Raw genomic sequence first — 25910 nt, forward strand, 5'->3', positions numbered from 1 at the left:
GTACCCATTAGCAATCATTCTTCATTCCCAATCCTCTTCCCCAGTCCTAAGCAATCACTGCTTACCTGGGCCCTCCCCTGACACTAGTCCACCTCCCCTCCGGTTGAGAGAAGATACTTGTTTATCGAAGCTAATATGTTTTACAGGCAATAAAACCTGAGTCCGTCTATATTCCTGAAAGATAAAAGTAATATAGCTGTCTGTCTCTATAGCTTTGTCTTTTCTGGGGTTTTTATAGAAATGAAATCATATCATTTTTGTGACTTTTTTACTATTATGAATAATGTTGCTGTGAATAGTTGTATACAGTTTTGTGTAGATGTGTTTTCCTTTTTTTTTCCTGAGTTATACATCGTAGTAGAAATGCTGGACCATGGGCTAACTCTGTTTAACCTTTTGAGGAACTTCGTAACTGTTTTCCAAAGCAACTACATCATTTTCTATTCCCACCAGAATATGAGGGTTTCATTTTCTCCACATCCTCACCAACACTTGTTATTATCTGTCTGTTTGATTCAGGCCATCTTATTGGGTGTGAAATGGTGTCTCTCTGTAGTTTTGATTTGCCTTTCCCTGATGGCTAACGTTGAACATCTTTTCATGTGCTTATTGGTCATTTCTATAGCTTTTTTTCAAGGACTGTCTATTAAGATTTTTTGCTCACTTTTAACTGACATATTTGTCTTATATTGAGTTGTGAAAGTTTCCTATATATCTTAGATACAAGTCCTTTACCAGACATGATTTGCAAAACTTTTCTCCCATTCCATGTGTCTCGTAATGTTTAAAATCTGTTCTTAATTGTCATATATTTTTTCCTCCTTGTCTAAGATGTGCCCTTTGAAAATATCCAGTGGAGTATAGATCCAGGAGCAGACCTTTCTCAGTGTAGAATGGATGTTACTATAATAGATACAAAGGTAAGTTAGAAAGTAAAACCAAAGCCCACGTGGTTGTTCTAGTCACTCTCCTCTCTCACTCTGTGGCCTGGAGATAATCACATACCTCTTAAAACCTGCACTTACTTATTTAGAAAACAGAAACAAAAATACCGTATTTGCTATGTATAATGTGTACCTTTTTGCCCACATGTTTAAGGGAAAAATAAGGATGCACATTATACATGGGTAGTACTAATTCCGTATCTATATAAATGTTTTTAATTCTTTTATTTATGCTTATGCATAAAAGTGTAACTCTGGAAAGCAATAACAGTACCCATGTGCAATGTGATAATCAGTTTTATATATAATAATAAATTGAGTAAAAAATTAAAGCAAAATATTGTTTTCCTGAAAGTTTGGGTGCACAGTATGCATAGCAAAATACAGTGTTTATTCTTCCAGCATTATGGTATCTGAGAGAGTAATAATACTTTATGACTTTAGAGACCTTTGCTGGAAAGTACAATTATAGCTTTAAAATAATACAGAATGCTAGTTATTTTATTTAAAACAATTATTTATCAAAACAATTCATCATATGCTTTAACTTTTAAAATAATGTACTATCAAGAAAAAAATTTATTTTCCCAATTGGCTACAGTTTAAAATTCAAAGTAAAAATAACTTGCTTGGTTTATGTTTAGAATTTATATAGGTTGAGAAGTTCTCTTTTACTTGGTAGTATATTAATAAAGTATTTATCAGTTGTTAAAGCAGTATATATCCATTAAGAAATCAGGTTTGATTTATGAAATTTCTGATCTTTGTACACACTGATGTCCATTGCTGTGAGGTAGAGTGGAGAAGCAACGGGGAAGCTGAGGGAGTGCAGCGCTCTGTAGCCCCGTCCCCTGGCAGCAGTCCCCCAAGGTGCAGAGGTACCAGGTGCTGCTGTCGGGTGGAGAGGAGATTCTTGTGTATCGAAGCTAACTGTTTTACAGGCCATAAAACCTGAGTCTGTCTATATCCCTAAAAGATAAAAGTAAATATAAAAAAAGATAAAAGTAAACTTAATGCTACTGAAGTATACATTTGAAAATGATTAAAATGGTAAGATTTGTTATATGTATTTTACTAGAAATGCTTTTTAAAGTAAACATAAAGCCATAAATGGATAATTGTTAAAGTTTTGAATTTTTAAATATTCAGGATAGCAGTCAGTCGAGACTAGCAGGAGGAGAGACAGTGGACATGGACTCTACGTTGGTTACTGAAACTATGCTTTTAAAAATGAAGAAGCAAGACCAGAAGGGAGAGAAAAGTCCAAGTAAGATATGATTTTTTAAACTATTTTAGTAAAAATATGGAGGGAAGTTTATAGTCCTACCATTGCATTGATAAGCACAGGTGATCTCTTCACCATAAACCAGAGTTTTCTTTTCCTGTTCTGATAATTCCAGATTTCTGTTAGTAAAGCGTAATCTCAATATTTCAGAGGAATAAAAATTTCTAGCCGTAATTTCTTTTACTTTAGAAAGAATTCAGATTGTTTCCAGGGGTAGCAAACCACAGCCGGCTGCCAGTTTTATAAATAAAGTTTTATGGGAATACAGCCTCACTCACTTGTTCATGTATTGGCTATGGCTGCTTGTTGACACAGCAGAGTTGAGTAGTTGCTGCAGAGATTTGCCTGGCCCCAAGGCCTACGGATATTTACTCTGTGACCCTTAAAAAATTCGCTTAGTTTGGTGTGAAGCCAGGGCATGAAGGATGGTGGTCTTCAGCTGGAGCGGTAGACCTGGGTCCAGGCTGTGGAGTGTGAGGAGGAGTGCTGTGCCACTCTGGAGGGGAGAGGTGACTAGAGAAGGAAGGGAAAGCCACTGCCCTATGAAGCAGCAGCAGGAGGCACAAAGCCTCAGTATGGCCTGTGAGGCCTCAGATGGTGAGAGGAGAAGGGACCAAGCCACTCAAGGTGCCAAGTTGGGAGCCTCAGGACTGGCAGCAGCAGCTGGCAAACCTCACACTGTGAAGAATGGGAAGGACGTGCCTTTGGACCAGCTGGGGGCTAAGCACTACTATAACCTCAGTGTGCCCCAAAGGTCCAGAGGTGCCAGGTGCTGCTGTCATCAGTGCTGTATAGCAAGACCAAAGACCAGGTGACAGTGCATGCAGCAGGTACGGGTCCGGGGCCTGATGGTGGGTGGCATCCTGCAGACAGATGACAGCATGCTGGTCACACTCGTCTACCCTGTGGGCTTCTGGAGAAACATGATGAAGTACATCAAACAGACCAGTGCCATCCTGTAGCAGCACTGTACTGGGGACATCACAGCCTCTGTGGCAAAGCTGGTGGCACTGTTAGGCTTTAGGCCCAAAATGGCACACTTGGCCATGGCCGTGTCCTTGGCCACTGTGTTGGGCATCACAATGGACACATATGTGCTCAGAATTGACATCTGACTTAGGTGGACAAAAAAGGTGACCAAGTCCTTGGAGGAGACCCATGCAGACCTGTGCTGCTAAGCCGGCCTCAGTCAGGCCCTGTGTGCACCTGCGCACATGGGCTCTGAAGGCTGTGTCTCTTCTGCAGCTCTGCTGGAGAGCTGCAACCTATTCATAATAAAGCTTGGGGATTTGAAAGGAAAAAAAAGAAAGAAAAAAATGGCCGATCCTTGGTTTAGACACTGTTTTTTTTGAAAGTCCTGTTTTAGGAATATAGTTTTACAAAGCAATTGCATAAGGCGAAAATGGGGGAGGGAGTGTCCTGAGGGGTTAGTTTAGATTTGCAAATTAACAGTAAATGAAGAACAATAGTTACTCTGCCATTCTCTGCTTCTACAGAAAAAGGAATAATTTAGGGTCTTACACCCTTTGTGTTGAGAACCTGTTAAATCTTCATCCAAAGCCTTGCTTTTCCAAAAGAGGTGGAACACAGGAAGGATTTTGGTTGACACAATCTCAGCAACATTCCTAACTAAAGAAACTGACACAAGTTCAAGTAGACTGGAGCTAGTTTCATTTATCATCCTTATGAATTGAAGATGTAGGACCTGCTACTTGGCAATGCAGTGCAAAAAGCAGAGGCATTTTCCAACCATCAGCTGTTGGGCACTGAGGACATTCAGACAGGTTTGCGTGTCTCTGATTCTGTAGGCTACCTGTGCAGGGCTAAGTAATGAAACAGCTGCTCTTGGTCTCACTTCTTCTGAGACACCTTATCTCTTGCTTCCCCAAATGCAGTACGTGAGAGAAAATTTTAATATTTTGCTTTAATTCTTTGTTCTTTAGAAATAACTATTCATATGGTCAAATAGCTGGCTGCCTGAGTTGTGGGAGGACAGTACCTATTAAAAGAAAAACCTTAGTAGTCGTGTATTGTCTTTTTATAGTGAGTGACACAAGTAATTTTCTTAAGAAGGTACTTTACTTTTAAGATTATTTTGTTTGTGATATCAGTTCCTGGTAATGTTTTTCTCATTTTTATAGGAAGGGGAAAAACTAACTTTTGACTACTTTTGGCTTCAAATTTATCTAGTTGATTCAAAGAACATGATAGTTCCCCAATATATTTGAAGGAGGTATCATGTAGAAGGGACATTGGAACTTCCAGCTAATGAGTTTGAACAAATAATTTTAGCTAAATAAGGTGTTGTGTGACTATTGATACATAATAAATTAATTCAGTAACTTAAAGGATTAAAACAAACATTTTCTTATCTTTGGTAGTTTCTGTGGCTCAGGAATTCAGGAAGGGCTTGGCTGAATGGTCTTGTCTCAGGGCCTCACACAGGTGTAGGCAGGTGGTGGCTGGAACTAGAAGAGCAGAGGGCTACAGATGGCATCTTGGCATCTTTCCTCAATTAGTCTCAGGGCTTCTCCTTATGATCTTTCCGTGAGAGCTAGTTTAAGCCCTTTCATCACGTAGAAAAGGAGATTAAGTTCCCAGAGTGAGAATCCCCAAAGAGCAAGATAGAGATAAATGACAGTTTTATGATCTGGCTTCAGCAGTTGCATAGTGTCCCAAAGACCTGCTTAGGTTCAAAGCAAGTGAAACATGGCCCTCACTATTCAGTGGGAGGGGTGTCAAGATCATGTTGTAAAAACAGTGCATGGGATAGAAGATATCCCTGAGGCTGTATTTGGAAAAAACAGTCTGCCCATTTGACCTATAAGGTAAACCTTTTTAATACTTAGAAATCATTAAAAATGAAACACCAATAAAAACTCCCAATTGCTGCTAACATTTCAACTCACAAGATGTTTTTTGTATCCCTGCTCAGTGTTAAGACTTATAGATGTGATAGAAAGATCAGTAGGATGTAGTCTCTGTACTCAAGTATTTTATAGCAGAAGTCAGACCCTCCCCCCCAAAAAAACATTAGCGACTTACTGTGACTTACTGCCAGCATATACGGAATGCTATGGAAATGCCTAGCACACTGCCTGGCACTTAGAAGTTCTCTCTTTTATCTAGACATTTGACTCTCAAAATGAAAAGTAAACAAATGTTTAACTATTTAGTAAATATCGAGCTGTAATTCTATACCAGGAAGTGTTCCAAGAACTGGAAACAGTGAGTAAACAAAACAAAAATACTTAGCTCATGAAATTTACATTCTAATAGGGAAGAAACAAGCAAATATCTGGTAACATAGATGATGGATAGTACTGGAGAAAGATAAAATACAGTATGGGTGCTAGAGCCCCTTGGGTTGGAGGAGATGGTGTTTTTTTTTATAGTGGAACTTCTGTCATATTTGTTAGCCAACTGAATATATTTCTGATTTTAGTAAATTTTGGTGTGTTTTTTTAAAAATGTGATTATATAATATGTAGTTAATACTCTGAAGATGAATTTATCAGTTTGCATGTCCAGTATGGAATTGAATTCACTAACAGTACTTACCAAGTGTTAATGATAATGCAAGAAAATACTGTTTTTGCTGCCACATTTGAAAAATAAGCAGGTAAGCAAAATTCTAGAGGTTTTGATGCCACCTTGTTTTTAGTACACACTTTGTTTTTAACAGTATTTTTTATTCATTATGATATATATCCTATTCTTCATAGTTTCTTTGATAGGACTCTTTTTGGTTTAGTATGAATTATATATGACCTGATAGGGAAAAAGAGATTTTCAGTGTTTGTAATAAAAATAACAAAACTAGCATTCTCTTCACCACAAGTGAAGGACACACAAAGCCACAACATAAAGGTGTTGTGACTGTACAGTAACGACCTGCACTTAGGGGTTTGTTCTTGCCTCATGTACATAGGAATTACTTTGTGGCAGTTACTAAAAGTTTCATCTTAGTCTGTATAGAAAGCAAAATGCTTGCATGTTACCCTGAATCAATGCTCTTCTACATAGATGGAGAAAGAAACATGAATGATAGCTTGGAAGATATGTTTGATCGGACAACACATGAAGAGTATGAGTCCTGTTTGGCAGATAGCTACCCCCAAGTAGCGGAGAAAGAGGAGGAATTGTCAGCTGCCACAAAGAAACCAAACAGTAAGGCTGTTTTCTTACTAATTATGGCTTCTCGGTTACACTAAGTTCAGTAAATTAAGTCATGAGGCTAATTAACGGATGCTGGTATATTAACAATTAAAGTTTCATGTTGCTTATATAAATCTCTTTTTCACAGGTTTCTTTTTGTTTTTTAAGATTAATAGGAGAATTACAAAAATAGTTCAGAGGGCTCCCCTGTACCTTTCACTCAGTTTCCCCTTATATTAACATGTTATATAACTGAAATACTCCTCAAGATTTAGAAATTAGCCCTCATTAGTGTGGCTCAGTGGATTGAGTGCTGGCCTGTGAACCAAACTGTCACTGGTTCACAGTCACTGTTCAGTTTGCAGTCAGGGCACATGCCTGGGTTGCAGGCCAGGTCCTCAGTAGGGGGGTGGTCGTGCAAGAGGCAACCACAAATTGATGTTCTTCTCCCTCTCTCCCTCCCTTCTCTCCTTTCTCTCCCTAAAAATAAATAAAATATTTTAAAGAAGACTTAGAAATTAACCTTGACTTGATATTATAGATTTTTCTATAATATATGCATAAATTTCATAAAATCTTTTAGAAACTTCTTTTTTAAGCAATAAAATTAATGATTATAATAGAGTGAAAAGAGGGTTTTGCAGAAAATTCAGGCTCATGTCCTGTTTGGAATGCTTTACCTTCTCAGACAAAATGCTTAATGTAACTATCTATCTATATATATATATATCTACATAGATAGATAAAGATTCTATATATATCTACATAGATAAATATATATATAGTTACATTAAGTATAGATGTAGATAGATAGATAGATAGATCGATCTTCTTAAAATTCGTAAGAAGCCATAGTTTGTACTGTTGGGTAGCAGCCAAAAGAAGCATATTCTAAGTGAAGCTCTTAAGTAGAAAGTCTGAATTGCAAGTTAGTTAAAATTCTCACTAAATATCTCATTTTCTTCTTGTGAGCAAAACGGTCAGAATTTTTAATGTTGTGCAAAGGTATTTTTCATGCTGATTTAAATGATCACATCTTCTGTTCTGATACAGTCTGTCTTCATTATTTTTTCCTTGTGCTTCTATCAGGTTTTTTAAATGACAAGTCTGAGCTCTGAATGAATGAAAACCTAAATGCAGACAAAGAACGGCATGCGTTGCTTGCATGCTCTATAGCAAAAACTTGGTCAAGCAAATTTTATGATTAAAATCTATAACTGTTCAGTTCACTTTTTTCCTTCAACAAGAGCCTTTTGCAAGTTGGGTGCACTTCAAAAAAAAGGATATTCTTTTACAAGATATAATTAACTTCTCTTTTTTTTTAAGTTGCATTTCATCCTGACCAATCCGAAAATTTCTTCTCACTTAGCTTTTGTGACAGTGCTCCAGCATTCTTTTGAACTCTGACAACTTTTTTTTTCTAGATTGCCCCCAACACTCTGGTTTTTTCCTTTGCATCATTTTCCCTCAGGCTTTTGTTAACCATCTCTGAAATTGTGATCCCAGATCTGCACCTCTAGTTTGACTTACCTGATAAATCCCAATCCTGCGTATCTCAGTGTTGCTACTTTTGTGTTGCTTCAACAGCTTAAATTTAACGCATCCAAACCAGCTTCCATTTATGTCCTACCTTTCAGATGTTTTTATTTTGCCTAGTCACCCAAGTGTGTACTATAGCGCTTACTGTTTATTTTATTCTTTTTCTTGACCTTTATATTAAAAGCTCTACCAAGTCTTTCCTTATAGGAAGGAACAGGTTGGGGGGAGGATATCAAAAACTCAGTTCTGGACATACTAAACTAGCCATTCAAATGGAGTTGTTTAGTAGGCAGTTGATTTTAGTAGGCAGAATACAGAAGTGATTTTGAGGGGCAACTGCAACTTGGTGCTTAAAGCTGTGAAACTGAGTGAGATTATCAAAGTACATATTGAATGTAAATAGAAAAAGGAAGCATTTTAGGTTCTTACCTCTGAGGTATGACAACTTTAAAAACAGAGATAAAGAAGAACCAGTAAAGGATATTGTGAAGCAGCTGCAGCCAGTGACATGTCATGAGGGAAATGAGAATATGTGCTGCTGTTCTGGAGCCAAATGGAAAAGATGCTTTCAGCCTCAGTCTCGCCTTCTGAACCTCAGATTTGAATCCAGTTACCTTTTTGCTATAAATTCCTTGAACTCAGTATATTCAAATTAAGAATCTTTATTTTTCTACCCAAATTTGATCTTCCCCTGCCTTTCAGGGTCTCATTAAATTCCATTACCTATCCTCACATTTACCAAAGATAGTGATTTGACAGTCATCTTTTTCTTTCACGCCCAATCTGATACCCTGGCAATCCTGTTTCCAAAATGCATCCTGTATCACTTCACCTCTGTGGTCACCACCCTTGTCTACACCACTCCTCTTCTGTCACAGGCCTCCTAATTGGTCTTTTTATATCACTTAGTTTTCCACTCTAGTTCAGTCTCTAAAAGAGAATCAAAAGTGATTTATTTTAAATATAAACTGGCTTGTATTATCTTGCTTAAAAACCTTTCAATGGAAAGAAGGTATTTGAACGGCCACTAAACACATAAGATGCTCAACGTTATTGGATATCTGGGACAGAGATACCACTTCACACCTGCTGCAGTGGTTTAAAAGACTGGTACTGTCTAGCATCAGCAAGAGTGAAGAGCCGCTGGAGCTCTCATTCACAGCCGGTGGGATTATAAAATTGTGCTTTGGAAAACAGTTCAGTGAGGTTTTTTAACAGCTTTATTGAGAATGGTCAGTTTTTTGCCATTTAAGCAGACACCTATCCTGTGACCCTGCAATTCCTTCCCTACGTGTGATACACTCAAGGAAAATAAAAACATGCTCACAGAAAAATGTGTTCAGGAATGTTCATAACAGTGTGATTCACAATAGCTCAAAACGGGAACAAGGGCTTCCAACCAAGATGGAGGCATAGGTAGACACACTATGCCTCCTCGCACAACCAAAATAAGGACAAAAAAAATTTAGAAACAACAACCAAAAAAAGCAGTACTGACAGAAAATTGAACTATATGGAAGTCCGATAACCAAGCAGTTAAAATAGACACATTCATCCAGACCAGTGGGGCGGGGGCTGGGGGGGCCGTGGAGTTGGGTGGAGAGAGGTTGAGGCAAAAAAAGTGGTGGCTGGTGCACCCTGGGCGTGCAAGATAGCAGTGGGTGGACGCATCGAAGTGGTGGATTATGGAGGGGCATGGCACGCGAGGTGGCTGGTGGACCTGGTAGTCTCACATTAGCATGCAGATAAACCAGGCAAAACTGGGGCATGAGACAGACCACGCAACCCAGGGCTCCAGCTCAAGGAAATAAAGCCTCAAAACACTGAAAACACCTGTGGGGGTTGAGGTGCCGGGAAAGACTTCCAGCCTCATTGGAAAGGTCGTTGGAGAGACCCACAGGGACCTCCTGTGGGTACATACACAAGCCCACCCACACGGATGAGGACCAGAAGGGCCCAGTTTGCTTAGGGGAAGTAGTGGAAGCGACTGAAATCTGGCAGAGTAGAGTAAGCGCCATTGTTCCCTCTCGGACCCCACCTCCACATACAGAGTCACAACCCAGTGACTGGGTTGACCCACCCTGGGGAACACCTAAGGCTACACCCCTCATACATAACAGGCACGACAAGACCAAAAAAATTATGGCTCAAACAGAACAGCTCAGAGCCCCAGAGCCAGTACTTCTAAGCAACAAAGAGATAGCCAACCTATCAGATGCATAATTCAAAACACTGGTGATTAGGATGCTCCCAGAATTGGTTGAATTTGGTTGCAAATTAGATGAAAAAATGAAGGCTATGCTAAGTGAAATAAAGGAAAATCACTATTGGTTCCTATCACAGGCAACCAATAGTGATAGGAAGGAAACTGGAACTCAAATCAATGGAGTGGACCAGAAGGAAGAAAGAAATGACCAAATAGAAAAGAATAAAGAAACAAGAATTCAGAAAAATGAGGAGAGGCTTAGGAACCTCTAGGACATCTTTAAACATTGCAACATCCAAAGTATAGGGGTACCAGAATGGGGAAGAGGAAGAGCAACAAGTGGAAAACTTATTTGAACAAATAATGGAGAAATTCCCCAATCTGGCAAAGGAAATAGACTCCCAGGAAGTCCAGGAAGCTCAAAGAGAGTCCCAAAGAAGGTAGACCCAAGGAGGAACACACCAAGGCACATCATCATTACATTAGCCAAGATTAAAATGAAGGAGAGAATCCTAGAAGCAGCAAGAGATAAGGGGACAGTCACCTACAAAGGAGTTCCCATCAGACTATCAGCTGATTTCTCAAAAGAGACCTTGCAGGCAAAAAGGGGCTGGAAAGAAGTATTCCAAGTCATGAAAGGCAAGGACCTACATCCAAGATTGCTTTATCCAGCAAAGCTTTCATTTGGAATGGAAGGACAGATCAAGTGCTTCTCAGACAAGGTCAAGTTCAAGGAGTTCAGCATCAACAAGCCCTTATTATATGAAATGCTAAAGGGACTTATATAAGAAAAAGAAGATAAAAAACATGTATAGTAAAATCACAGCAGACTCACAATTATTAACAACCACACCTAAAACAAAAATTAAGCAAACAACTAGAACAGGAACAACCATAGCAATGGAGATTACATGGAGCGCTAGCAACAGGGGAGTGGGAGGAGGAGAGAAGGGGGAAAGGTACAAAGAATAAGTAGCATATACGGTAGGTAGAAAATGGAGGGTAAGAATAGTATGGGAAATGTAAAAGCTAAAGAACTTATAAGTATGACAAATGGACATGAACTAAAGGTGGGGAATGTGGGTGGGAGAGGGTGTGAGGGGGGGAAAAAATGGGACAACTGTAACAGCATAATCAATAAAACATTTTTAAAAAATGGAAACACTCCAGAAGTCCATTAGCAGGTAGATAAATAGAAATTGTGGTGTACTTAAGAAGAATACTACTTTTCAACAAAAAGGGGTAACTGCTAGACTCAGCAACATGAATGCATCACCAAGACTTGTTAGAAAAATGCAAAAAAAAAAGGGCCCTGGCTGGTGTAGCTCAGTGGCTTGAGCACAGGCCTGCGAACTGCACGATCGCGGTTCAGTTCCCAGTTAGGGCACATGCCTGGGTTGCAGGCCAGTTCCAGGTTCCCGGTTCCCGGTTCCCAGCAGGGGACGAATGAGAGGCAACCATACATTGATATTTCTCTCTCCCTCTCTCTCTCTCTCCCTCTCTCTCCCTCTCTCTCTCTCTCTCCTTCCCTTCCCCTCTAAGATAAATAAATAAAATCTTTAAAAAAAATCAAAAAGGATACATACTATATAATCCCATTAATAGAAGTTCTAAAATAGGCATGACTGAGCTATGGTGATGAAAATGAAATCAGTGATTGTAGGGGACAGTGAGACATAAGAGCATTCTTGTGCAAAACAGTGGAATACGAGGAAACTTTCAGGGGTGGTGGAAATGTTCTTCATCTTGAAATGTACACTGGAATAAACATTTGTCAAAATTTAGAGTACACTTAAAATCAGTGTATTCAGTATGTTAATTATACTTCAATAAAGTAGATTCTTTTTTAAAAAAAAAAAGTCTTCAGTGGCTTTCTGTTGCCTTTAACAATAAAATTCAAGCTCCTTTTGGCCTCCAGTGTCCATTATGATCTGGCACCTGCCCACCTCTTCATTCTCATCTCCAACATCTCTCTCTCTCTGCTGAATCTCAACCACACTGGCTTTCTCTTATATTTTGTAACTTACATTTTCCTATCTCAGGGCCTTTGCCTAAAACATTCCCCACTCCTACCTCTTCCCATGGCTGTCTTGTTATTCATCTGTTACCACCCTACATGTTCTTCCTCAGATAAGCCTTAGGTGTCTGCTTGCTTAATGTTTAACTCCCTGCTTGCTTAGTGTCTGTTTCCCTCACTGCATATGAAATTCATGAGGACAGGAGACCTGGACTCTCTCATTCTACACTTCACATCCAGAACTGAGCACGATGCATAGTGAATTTTGTTATTTGAACAGCTGATAATCAGTTGTCTCTTTGAGTCTAGAAAACTTCAGATTCAGAGTCGATGAGTTCTAGCTTTTCTAGTTGTTTTTCAACTTTCCGATAAAATTTTTAATCTCTATATTTCCTAGTTATAACCTACCTTAAAGATACATAAAAATCAACAGGACTAATAAGTGAAACATATTAAAAGGTGTCAAATGATAGAAGAGATCCTTTAAAGTCTAAAATGCTTTTATAAAAGTATATTAGACTTTTTCTTTTTTAGTTTCTCCTGTGTTTGTAGAGACTATTATATGTAGCTTTTTAATCTAAAATACTTTTAGACATGATTTTTACCTCGCTAGTATTAATTTTAAGGTGAGATAATTAGCATTCTTGCTTATTATGCAGATGAAAAAGAAAGGGGAAAATAAGTTATTAAAATTTTTAGTGAGTTGCCCAGGGGTCTAGAATATGAAACCCAATAAAAATGGAAGATTTGGTACATGGCCCTTCTCCCCTACTTTACCCCCCTCCCCAAAAGCTAATTATTTCTTAGTAATTTTGCATTCCTTTTTGGTGTGCTTCTTTTGTTTACAGCTCATGGTGATAAGCAAGATAAAGTCATACAGAAAGCATTTGTGGGGCCATATTTTAAAAATAATGGCAGGTAAGTTGGTCTTGATAAATACCAGCAATGTGATTGGAGGTAAAACAGCTTTCTTTGTCAGGGCTTAATGGAGTGTGTTCCTTTACCTTTTGACCCTAACAAAACCAGAACTCAGACTTTATAAAAGTGACAAATTTTATAAATAAGGAAATTTTTACCACCACTACATTTTAAAAAATAATTGTCATAGTTATTTCCTCTGCTTTATTTTTAAACATGTTCTATTGTGAAGTTTATATGAACTCTGGGAATTGTTTAAATTGTGCACTACAACTTTAAGGCTTTTAGTGGTAAGCCTTAGTTGTGCTTCAGAATTATAAGGATTTTTAAACCTTCAAAGCAAGTTAATTTTGAATTATAATGCCACATTCTGCTAAATTCTGTAACTTTCAATCATGTATTACTCATTCTAGAAATGAATTAAGGCATGGTAATTCACTCCCAAGGTTTTTTTATGCTTTTTTTTTCCCTTTTAAGTTATGATGATGACAAATTGAGTCATTCGGTAAGCAAAATTATTCCTTATACTTTTATTCCTGTCAATTTTAGAAATCTGACAGACTAAGATACATTTTTATTGATGTCTGTAAGACTCTAACAGATAAAAGCAGTCATTTTGTGGCTAAATGATTGTTTTTCTTTATTTACCAGTTTTTCAAAGAAATAGTATCCTAGCATCTCAAATGTGACTAGGGGGTTTTTTTTGTTTGTTTAAGTTTATCATTATGAACTCATGGATTTATATATATTTGATGTCTCAATCCATTGCAGTTATTATACTTACTGATATTGAAATTGTCCCATCTTTGCCCACTTGAAGCCTCTTTGAATAGATATGACTCTAGTCATCTTTCATAGCTCCCTTGTTTCTGGTATGACAGATGTCCCTTATACACTTCCTGCCATTGGCTGAGAATCTACCAGAATCTGTTATTTCTCCAAGAGCTCTAGTTTTTTGGTTTTTGTTTTGTTTTTAATTGAGAAATGCTATTTAGGCCCCAGTCTAGCCACTGAGGTTGCTCATTCCAGCTGCTGGTCATTGTTTCTAGATCTTTTAGGTGGACAGAGTTAGAAATAAAAGTTTTTGTTTTATTTTGTCTTTTAAGGTGAACTACACCTATTTATATTGATAGCTCCAATTTAAGTTCAGGACTGCCGAATTTTTACGTAACTTCCTGTGTCACATCTATACCTGCTTTCCCACCTGAGAATTCCACTTTTTGGTCCCACCCACATCATTCCTCCTTTAACTTTATTCCACAGTGCACACACAAAACAGTCTCAGAATAACTCAGACTCGCCAGGCATACGATTTTGGAAAATGGCTTAAGAGTTTTTGTGTCTTTTTATTTTTAAGATACATTTTATCAGAATTGTATAGTTAGTTCACTGTGTTTTAAAGTTGCTTTGGATAATTATTTTCTATGTAGTTACGCCACCAACTCAGTACCCAGGTTTGTTTTATTTCCCTTTTTATTTTTTAGGAATTGTTTTATCTTTAATTCTTTTTGAAATTAAGGTAAATTATGTACAAGGTACCAGAGGCTACAAAACAAGGTATATACAAATAAGTCTAATCTCTTATCTGTTAGCTTTTACCCTGTTAGCTTCCTATCCATTTGTTTAAAGTTTATGATCTCCCATGTATTTTAAAAATAAAACTAAGTTTGTGTGTGTGTCACACACATGTCAGTATAGATACTTGTAGCCAAACTCTCTCCCCTAGACAAGTGGTAGAATGTTATATATATGCTTCTCTCTCCTTTGCTGTTTTTATTTAAATCACTCATTGTAGTATATGATGCTTTCCTCATTTCTCTTTTCAGTTTCATAGTACTTTATTGACTGTACCATAGTTCATAGCGATGGACATTTGAGTTGTTCATAGGGATGCTAACATGCATAGCACTGCAATGAATAGCCTTTTGCATTTTCTTCTCAAGTTTTCACCTGTGTATCTTCGGGATAGATTCCTAGAAGTGAGATTGCAGAGTAAAGACTGATTTCAGGTGTTTCATATTAGAAGTTCACTAACTTTTAAAAAAGTATCTGAGTAGTTTTGTTTATTCTGAAACTGTTAGGTATCTGGAGGTCCAGGAGGAGGATGAAGATGTGGGGGTGGTACAAGTCTCCGAGTTCCCGCGGTCCCTTTCCCCACTGAGAGTACTAGTAAACACTGGGTGGGTGGGTTGTGTCGGGTCAGGGGCAAGAAGCTTAGGCACCTGTTAGGTGATGCTTTGGGGCCTGCTACAGATGCCCGTGGACTAGTTAATTTGCTGCTGTGTTACAGCACTCACAGAAACAGAATGGATAGTATTCAGAAGAATGGATATAGCCAAGTTACGTTCTGTGTGAGCTTAAGATTCCATACCTGTCTGGAAGAAACACAGTGATGGCAGTATCTCTGTGCATCCTTTCGTCATCCCCCTGTTTAAATATACAGACTACTCCATTGTCTGAAAGTTCTTGTTTAGGCACAAAAGGAGCTATAACTTCATATACTTTGAACTACAATAATGAAAGCTTTTTTGTTTGGTTTGTTTTTAAGAAAAGTGCTTGCCGCCCAGAGGTGCTTGTGACCAAAATACCCCAAAGTAGAATATGTGTCACCAGCAGGTCATTTTTAAAAACCCAGTTTTTGTGAATGAGACTGTTTAAACTCACCAGGGGTGCTTCTAATATTAATGTGTGTGTATATATATACACCATCACATAATTTTTCATTTACCTATCTTGTCAGTATGGATTTTTCTGTATTGTTTTTTTTTAAAGATTTCAAAAAATGTTCTTTGCTCCCATGGCATTTTCTTTCCAGAGTACTCCACACCTTTTTGATCTGTACCTCAGTGGTTTTGGCTCTTCCAGGGTTTCCAGTGCTTCCCAATAGGATCTGATCCATTTGAGGACAAATGCAAATGATAATTTTGCCTAGTATTTTGAAGAGTGTAGGGTGGATGGAAGCAGCATAACAAATTTTTAGAGCAAATAGCAAATGACATACAAATAGATGAAACCGTTCTTTGGCATGGAGTAGATTAGCCCTGAAATACGGGTTCTTAGCGCTAGAAATCCAAGTTAACAGAAGCAGTAGTCTCTTTCCTAGTTATGTTATAGAATACTAATTCCTGAGTTTAATATAGTATTCCTTTTTAATTAGGCTAGTTTATATTTTATCTCCTAATTATTATTTTCAGCCAGAGGCAAAAAGAGGAAGAAATAGTTCATCTTTTTCAGAGAAAAATACCCATAAAAATACCTCACACATAGTAGTCACTTAATAAATAAATAGTGAAGAATGAATAAAGAAATATTTGTTTTCCTAAACATACTGAATAAGCATTTCAAATAAAATGAATGAATGTTTTGGGATTATTTCTTCCCATGGGCTCTCACCTTTGTTAATTTAAAACCTGAATCAAAGATTTTTATAGTAACAAATAGATTACCAGTAATTTTAAATTTAATTCATCTTTTCCCCAGAGAGACTGGCTTACAAAATTTTCCTCATATTGAGGTGGTTCGGAAAAAAGAAGAGAGAAGAAAATTGCTTGGACACACGTGTAAGGAATGTGAACTTGTAAGTACTGTTATCAGTGCTGTGCAGTTGGGTGTTTTACGGTATGGCTTTATAGAGCATGAGTGCGTGATTCAAAAATCATAGATACAAAGCACATTTGTATCAGGAAACCTAGTTTAAGCCAGGAATAACAGAGTAAATAAATAAAGAGCATACTGGCTGGGACCAGAGAGGCATAAGTAGATGAAAATGAAAGCCCTTAATTTCTGTTACATTTTTATTAGTGAATCTGAATATAAGAACAAGTTCTTATTACCATTTTAAGACATTTGTGCCATTTTTCTTTTCTATATTTATTTGTTTGTTTGTTTGCTTGTTTTTAATTTGCCCTTGGGTTACATTACAGCAAAGGCTCTTATATATTTAATTTGGGGGGGAAATTTTAATATTCCAACAGGACACTTTATAAAATTTTTTATTCACACCAGTACTCTGGAAATGAGATCTGCTCATAATTGTTTTTTTTTTCTCTAAATAACAGGTACAACCATAAACTTATTTTTTCCCCATTTTCCTTTCTAAACAAAATATAATGAATAGACTCTACTACTTCATCCTTAGAACACAGTTATAGTTTTGTACAGTGGCTGTTTTGGATAGTACAGCTGTAATATGTAGATAGTACTAATTATCCTATTACTAAGTAGTTCTGTAAATAGGCAGGTTCTGTGTTTTCTTGAAACGTGCCATTTTTATTTCTTCTCTGTTATTCACTACCAGATGTCAGCTTTCAACAACTTCCTTCCTCTTTTAAATTTCCTTTTTAACAGCTCTGGGCAAGAAAATTTGATAACCAAGCACGTTAAAATTGTATATATATATGTCCCTGGCTGGTGTGGGTCAGTGGATTGAGTGCCTGCCTACAAACCAAAGGGTCCCCAGTTTGATTCCCAGTCAGGGCACGTGCCTGGGTTGTGGGCCAGGTCCCCAGTGGGGGGCATGTGACAGGCAAGGACAGATTGATGTTTCTCTCCCTCTCCCTTGTCCCTTCACTCCTCCCTCTTTAAAAATAAACTAATAAAATCTTTTTAAAAATTATGATATATTTTTAAATCTCTTTTGCTAGAAACACTGTTAATTGCTTTCCTTCTTTCAGGATTAATTTCTGTCTGTTTTACAGTCTCCGAAAAACATTGTTTCCTACATTTTATTCCATTGTTTTAGTTTAAAGTAGGAGGGCAAGTCTACTCCTTCTGACCACGGGTGAAAGTGCCAGTCCCATGCATTTAAATGTTCCCTGTAAGATTGCAGTTCCTAAATATATCCCATCGTCTGTTCTTCCTGTGGAATATGTAATACACATGTGGGTATGTCATAGTCATCTCACATTTCACATGTTCAAAAGCAAATACTCAATTTCTACTTGCAATTCCCAAACCTCACCTCTGTGTCTACTATATGCCCACCCTTCTAGTTGTTTAAAACATATATCTTATGTTTTAAGAGTGGTTAGCCTTTACTGCTTCTCTCATGGATCAATAACTAACCTATCAGCAAATCCCACTGATTGTGCCTTCAGTAGTGATCCTGTTTTCAGTCACTTATCTCGCCCACTAATCCCTGGACCAAGGCATCATGTTTAGTCTGAACTAATGGAAAAGCTGCTAAAGTGCCTTCCTTGTATCTGCTTTTTAATTAATAAACTACTTTGTAGAACAGTTGTAGGTTCACAGTAAAACTGAGTGTTAAGTACAGAGTTCCATATGCCCCCACCCCCATCCCCTTTTCTTTTCATTCTTCTCTCTTCATGGTGCACTTCTCACACAGCAATGAATGGACTTTTTTTCCTAATGATCTTTCTAGAATAAAAGTTAAGTCATGTCACTCCTCTATCCAGAATGTTTAAATATCTTCTCATCTCACTAGTAAATAGAACCTAAAGCCCTTATCAAGGACAGTAAACTCTGGTATCCCACTTTTTCTGACTTCATTTTCTACCTGTCTCCCACTTGCTCACTGTGTTAAAATTAACCACACAGGCTTACATTGGGTTTTTTGTTTGTTTTTAATTTTTATTTATTTATCTTTAGAGGGGAAGGGAAGGAGAGAGGGAGAGAAATATCAATGTATGGTTGCCTCTCATGCGTCCCCTGCTGGGAACTGGCCTGCAACCCAGGCATGTGCCCTGACTGGGAATCAAACTGCAATCGTGTGGTTTGCAGGCCCACGCTCAATCCGCTGAGCTACACCAGCCAGGGCAGGCTTACATTGTTTTTGAATACGTTGTAATTGGGTGATGGTGTTTCTCAAACATTGATTGATAACTGTGATTCTCAAAGGGCAGCCCATCCCACTTCCCAAGCTAAAGTAACGAAGTCAATGAGGATGATGAAAAAGTACCCCACAAAAAGTTATTTTGGAGATACTCAAAAAGCCTTTCATTAAACTGTGTAAAAGAAAAATATGAAAAACCTTTAGTTCAAACTTAAGTTTTGTTCTGAGTCTGCCACTTTGGTAAATTATCGATATCTTTGATTTTTAGTTTCTCAACTATAAAATGAATTTAGCTGGATTATGTGACCCTACATTTGTGTTCTCCTAAACTTCACACTTCTTTGTTTTCTTTAGATCTAGAGCTTGAAGACCTGTACATTTTGTACATATATGAGTTTCATCCGTGCTTGCATGAAGTTCAGGGTCTTTATGATTGCACTTACAAAAAATTACATGCCTTTGATCTAATTGAAAAGTACAGTTTAAGGGGAAAGTTATGAAGCCTATATATAGCATTCAGAGCCTTTAAACTTGTGTATTAAAAAACTGTAGGCATAGGAAAATTACTTAAACATACATTATATCCAAATAACAATTGAGAAAGTGCTATTCAAAGTGCAGGCCTCTGCATTCCTGTCACTGGTCTGACAGAGGGGAAGAGTATGCACCAGTAAACAAATCAGCTGCATCACTAGGCACATCGTAAAGTTCAGCTGGCATTTTTGCCAATTGTGAGTCTTTACTGATGAAGGAGGCTGGTATGTTTTTTTTTTTCATTTATTTTATTTTATTTATTTATTTTTTATTTTAACTGTTATTCTGACTTTTACTCCCAACAGCCCACCCCCCCCCAGTGCTCCCCACCTCCCTCCCATTGCCACCTCCCTTAGTTTTTGTCCATGTGTCCAATATGTTTACATTGTAACACAATCTTCTTTTCTCATTTGTGAAGCAAGCATTTCACAGACCAGCACTAATTACTATTAGTAAGTAATTGATATTACTATCATCAGCAAGTACTAAGTTTCCTTAACATCCCTAATATTTCAATAAGTAGATTTTTTAGCTTCAAGTTTATAATCAGTAAGCATAACACTCCATGTTATCCCTAAGTGAAAGACTTAACCAGTTTTTCCTGTTAGTTTTATGCAGACATTCCAGCAGAAGAAAGAGAAAAGAAATTGGCTTCCTGTTCGAGACACCGATTCCGCTACATTCCACCCAACTCACCAGAGAACTTCTGGGAAGTTGGTTTTCCTTCCACTCAGACTTGTGTGGAAAGAGGTGAGAGTATAGATTATAATATTTTCAAGATACTTTTTTAAATACGCCCAAGAACTGACCTTTTCTCCATGGTTCTCCTTACCATGGGCAATAGTTTTGTGACATGAAAATAAATTCCTAAAGATAAAAGGCTTACCTCCAGCTCATAGTTTCGTTGGAGTCAGGGATTATTTATAATGACTTCAGCATGATTGTGTGTGCATGATCCTGGTTTACCATCCAGGTTTGAGAAAGCAGTTACTCTTTTCATGCTATCATCAAAATGAGTTTTAGTAAAGTGAATAGTTTTATACAAGTTGCCAGCAAAGTTTTACCTTTAAAGCAACTATGAATTTAAGATTTTAAAGCCTCACTTACCCAGACTGCTGGTTATTTTTAAACCATGTATGAGTAAAAAAGGCCTTTGTTTGTTTGCTTAGAAAATTGTTGACATGCAACTAGCTCCTTCAAATATAACACTTGTATTTAATATAATTCGATAATGTATGTAACTTTAGTGTTTCCAATGTTTAGTGGTAAGATAGTTTTCCCAAAAGATGCAAAGTCTTTGACGTCCATTACTGTATTTCCACTTTCCCCATTAACAAGCCAAATCAGGTCTTCTTTGACAGAATGCCTCTGCCTGGTCCTCGCACAAAATCAGGCAGTCTGGATGCCAGTCTGTTTGCACTGTGAATGTGGCCTAGGGGTATGGTTGGAGCACAGTTCTCTCCTTCAGACCACACGATTTTACACCTGAGGAGAATCAGATAGTCTGGAGAATATAGGGGCATGTCATTGAATGAATAGCTGCTACAAAAAGTTTTTTTTGATAAACACCTGGAATTTATTGTAATAATAAAGGTTTGTGTGTAGCCATTGTCCCCATTGCAACCTATGGGAGGCAGATTAGGAAAGTGCTTAAGAACTCTGGTTCCAGAGTCAGACAGGTCTCGGGCAAAGTCCCAGCTCTTCCACTTCCTAGTTTTGGGAACTTGAGTGATTGAACTTCCCTGGGTCTCCATCACCTCATCTGTGAAATAGATATAGTGGAAGCTACTTCAAAGGAATGTGTTGTCTGAGACAAAGTAGATGACACATTTCCTAAATGTTTGTGGCTACTATTGTTAGTATAAATGAGGAAAGTGATGCTCAGTAGTGACATCATTGGTCAGCATCACTCAGCTAATAGAAGAATCACATAAACTTACAAGTCATTAAGTAAGACAGTGTTTACTGGATATGTGCTGAAAGAAATTTATGTTGCAGAACAGTCTTCTCAATTTCTAATTTGTTTTTAAGGTTACATTAAGGAAGATCTTGATCCTTGTCCTCGTCCAAAACGGCGGCAGCCTTACAATGCAATCTTTTCTCCAAAAGGCAAGGAGCAGAAGACCTAGATGTTGAAGCAAAAACCTGATAGAATACAATTTCTTCTTTTTGGTTATTTATAGCTAATGGGGATATTAAACACTGATTTTTTTAATCTTCTGTAAAATGATTTATAAGTCATTTTTCTGTTCAGTACATTTTTAAGCCCCATTTACCCACCACACAACTCTATGGATAAGTTTGTTTTGTGTGTTTTTGTACTTTTGCACCTTTAAACAATAAGGTCCTTCATTTTGCACTCTTAAGAGTTGTTTGCTATTACCTAATTACAGTTTTGAAAATATGATAATTATAGTCTGTGATTTGTTACCGTCAGATCTTTCTTTTCTGTCTTCAGTTGGTATTTACATTCAGCAGTGATTTTGTGTAATCATTACAAATTTTCATTCTCTTAAGATTAGTTGCTCTTCTGCAGGTCATGCCAATGTCTGACGCTTAAGTCTTTTTTTTAAAAGGCTAAATTTTAATAGTCATTTTAACTTTCCAGCTTTTTTCTTTTGTCACTTGAAATAAAGTACTGCTATATAGTATGTTCCTTTTGAAGTGACCACAAATATCAACTCTTTCCTTTTGCATATAAGATAAATTAACATTGTTCTCTGATCTGATGCCAATATTTTGGCTTCTCACATGGTTTCTTTTCATTATACTTTTTTTCTGGTGCAGTTTTCAAGCTGAATTTGTTGAGTTCTCTGCCCACCTGTTCAAGTTCAGTTTATTGATTCTCTGAATTGACTGATGTTCTGAACTTTCAGTTTGGCAACAAAATAGATTTCTCTATTTAGCAACTTGCTGCTACTCTTGGACCTAGTGTCTTGAGTCATTAAGATGACTGAACACATTTGTGTCACCTTTCCCAGTGGCATTTTGTTGCTCTTTGTCTTTTTCGTGTATCCCTTTAATTAATAGCTTGATAGTTTACCGTATTTTGCTGTGTATAATGTGCACGTTTTTGCCCAAATTTTTGGGGGAAAAATAAGGTTGTTCATTTATACATGGATAGTACCTAAAATACCTCATATCTTGTTCCTGTGTTTTGTAATTATTTGTTAAATAAAATTTCTTATACCATAATATGTTCAAAAATAAATGCTAAAATTCCTTTATAATACAAAAAACAAGTATTTAAGTATAAATAAATAAATAATTCAATTAAAATGAAAGATTTTTTCCTGAAAGTTTGAGCCAGAAATGTGGGTGTACATTATATGTGGCAAAATACAATATATAAGAAGGACTGTACAAGACAATGAAAGGAACACCTCACTCAAATCTAAGTAACCTTGCAGGTACAACCTTTACTTCTCAGAGGTCCTAAACAGACCTCTTTGCACAGTCTTGGTCATTGATCAAGGTTCTATGTGAGCAAATGGCATCAGTTGTGTTCCCACAGAGAGGACTGAAAAAAAAAATCACATATGTTGAGTACCTACTTATATGTCAGGTCCCCTGTGTACACTGTTTGGCTCTGAATGTGATTCTGAGTTTTTTTTTATAACCCTATCATAACTTATATTCAGCACTTTTCTTTCCTTCCCAAATTGTTCATCTGTCCTGTTTGATTTTTTTCTCTACTGGCCATTACTTAATCTCCCCCAAAGTAAGAGAAACCATTCATTGGTTACATACTCTATGCCAGGAACTGTATTACGCTCTAATAAGTGAAAGATGAAATTAGAGCCTCTTATAGCCTAGTTCCAGAATTAGATCTTGTATCTGCTATAGGCAAGTGCTTCTAAAGACCAGGAGTCTGAGAAGTACTTGGACTTGAATAGGGCACCACCTGGTTGTGCAGTTAAAGCTCCAGTGGATTCCACTATTTTAAAAGCAGCTGGGGCAGATACAGCAAGAGATTGTTTATCTGAGAGTAGTTTGACTAGTTAGCAGTCCAGCTAGCCCTTGTATAAGGTTGTGTAAACTCAGATCTTTCTCCCTTTATATCTGCTAATGACTAGCTCTACCTTTAAGTAGTCATGAAATAGATACTTTTAAAAAACACTGGAGTTAGAAGGATGCATCTAAATGCAAAACGAATATAGGACAGATTGTGCACTTTCAAACTTCTCTTTTTTAAATTTTTTTTAATATAATTATTGTTCAAGTACAGTTTGCCCTTCAAACTTTTCTTTAAAAGATAAGGTATATGTGCCCTGGTTGGGTGGTTCAGTTGGTTGGAGCGTTATCACGTACACCAAAAGGTTGCAGGTTCAATTCCTGGTCAGGGCACATATGGGAGCCAATCAATTAATGTTTCTCTTTCTCCTTCCCCTCCCTCCTTTCCTGTCTACCCCCCATCCCCACCAAAAAGAAAAAAGTCAATAAAAGCATAGCCTCAGATGAGGACTTTCAAATAAAGGTAATGTATATAAAAGGGCTTTTTATTAATTTGTAAAGCATTATACATTAGATGATATTTTCATACAAATACATGGCAATCACTGTGTGTGGTATGTATGTATATAGTTTCAGGTTGTCTGTGAGCTTTTAAAGTTGAAGACTTCTGATTTAAACTTTGAAAATATGCAGAACCTATGTGTTAGCACTTAACAATTGAGTAACACCTTCCTGCCTTTAAACAAGCAGTTACTTTGATTAAACCATTCGAAACCTAAGATGTCAAAGGCAGCAGTTTGAGTTAATCACGGATGCCTGCATGTATGTAGAAGACCTAATGTGCTACATCAGGAGAGCAAATGAAGCAGAGTATTCCCTAACACCTTGCATGTAGTGAAAAATTTTCCCAAAGTCCAACTGAAAAAGCTGCTCTTGGTAGACTTAACATATTAATAACTCAATTTAAACCGCATCCAGCATATGTACGTAAAAACACACAGAGGACATTCATTGGTCCCCTAAATGAAATAACTAAAAGACTACAAAGATTCCTCCCTAGTAGTCTTTAATTCATAATTCAGTTACCAAAAAAAGGAATAGTGTTACATAAAGCAGATACTAATACTTTTATTTATCAAGCACTTTAGCAGGTACAGTACTAAGTATAGTATCAGACTTGGGCAAAATTTGACACATTTTCCTCAAAGGAGCAAGGTTTTAAACACATTTAAGACAACATATCAAGTATGAATTTCATTTTGAAAACTGCCACTTTAGAAATAAGCATTGACATATATGTCAGACTTTACCATCCACCTTTCTATTTTCAACAGTTCTAGCAGTTTAAGCAACATCTCAAAATCTTTCTCTGCTGAGTTGATGCTGTTAGAATGGTTATTTAAAGAACTGAAGTGTCCTTACGCTTCAGTCCTGTAGCATGCACGTAAGCAGTTATGTGCTATCACCAGCAGAGGCCAGAAGAGAGCTATTTTTGGAGAATAATCAGTGGAACCTATGGACTGAATGGAACTATCAAAAGAAAATTTCTAGGATAAATACGTGAGTTGGGAACCTTTAGTACAGTCATGAAAGCTTGAAAGCAACAGGGCAAAAAGCAAGCTTTCAGTGTAGCTTTAGTTGTAATAAAACAAATGGCAGAGGCAATAATTCATGGTCCTGAGGGAAAAAATATCAACAAATGTGGCACATGCTAGGCATTTAGGGATACAAGAGATACGTGAGATCCTGTTATTACTCGGTGGGAGACCAAGCACAAACAAACAGACAAAAATGCCTAAGAGGCCAAAGAGGCTTAGACTGAGTACAAAGAAATATTTATTAAGGATAATGAGAACCTGAACTGTGCCTTAGGATGAGGTACCCCAGGGAAGCAGAGGAGGAGACAGTGCAGTCTGCGTTGGGAGGCTGACCTGAATGTGGAAACGGAAATACCAGGAGTCCGAAGAGGCCTCGAGATTATTTGGTTCCAGGCTTTCACTGTGTAAAGAAAAACAGAAACCTGAAGAGAGTGACCTGCAAGGTCCCAGTGGGCTGGAACTGGAATATCATCTGGAACCTCAGTCTGGTGCTTTTCCCCCTTCCTGGGTCCCGGGAAGCACATACAGGCTTGTTTGAGTAGTGAGGCAGTAAACTTGTAACTTAAAGGCAACACTAAAGAATTTAGACTTGAGTCTTTAGGCCTTCAAACAATTAGTAGCAGACTCCTTTATTCAAAGCCTACACAGAACCCCAATCAACAATGATGTTTTAAAGACAAGTTGGTTTCAGGCATTCAAATTTATTATATTAATTCAATCAGTAAGCCTGGATAAATAACAAGATTGTGAAATGAGTCATGGATGGCAGGTTACATCACCTCAGCATCCATGATAGCCCAGACAAATGTTTGCTGCACCCCAGACCAATTGTACCAATGTCCGGGGGCAAGCTCCAGGCATCAATATATTTTTTTAAAAGCCCGTTAGGGGGTAGAAATGGGATGGGAGTAAAAGAAAAATACTTGAACAACAATTTAAAAAAACCCTTAGGTGATTCAAGTATGC

General features: G+C 37.4%; 1 protein-coding gene and 1 pseudogene across 11 annotated transcripts in view; both read left to right on the plus strand.

Moving 5' to 3' along the window:
* The window catches only part of RBBP8 (RB binding protein 8, endonuclease), a 112327-nt gene extending 90531 nt beyond the window's left edge, over positions 1 to 21796 (plus strand). For 10 of the 11 annotated variants that reach the window (XM_037031857.1, XM_037031833.1, XM_037031867.1 and 7 more), the window contains 7 exons: positions 832 to 920; positions 2094 to 2211; positions 6256 to 6399; positions 12998 to 13067; positions 16548 to 16644; positions 20001 to 20142; positions 21424 to 21796. In XM_037031857.1, coding sequence (XP_036887752.1) covers positions 832 to 920; positions 2094 to 2211; positions 6256 to 6399; positions 12998 to 13067; positions 16548 to 16644; positions 20001 to 20142; positions 21424 to 21521 — 758 coding nt within the window. In that variant the 3' untranslated portion in view covers positions 21522 to 21796. Of the gene's footprint in view, positions 1 to 831; positions 921 to 2093; positions 2212 to 6255; positions 6400 to 6555; positions 6714 to 12997; positions 13068 to 16547; positions 16645 to 20000; positions 20143 to 21423 lie in introns of those variants that run through there. The other variant, XM_037031877.1, reaches the window with a different exon arrangement.
* On the plus strand, positions 2461 to 3536 carry LOC118977103 (endonuclease III-like protein 1; annotated as a pseudogene).
* Positions 21797 to 25910: the final 4114 nt, after the last annotated feature.

This window comes from Sturnira hondurensis, unplaced genomic scaffold, assembly GCF_014824575.4.
Source record: "Sturnira hondurensis isolate 20B ecotype Veracruz unplaced genomic scaffold, ASM1482457v3 Scaffold0001872, whole genome shotgun sequence".
Classification (NCBI taxonomy): domain Eukaryota; kingdom Metazoa; phylum Chordata; class Mammalia; order Chiroptera; family Phyllostomidae; genus Sturnira; species Sturnira hondurensis.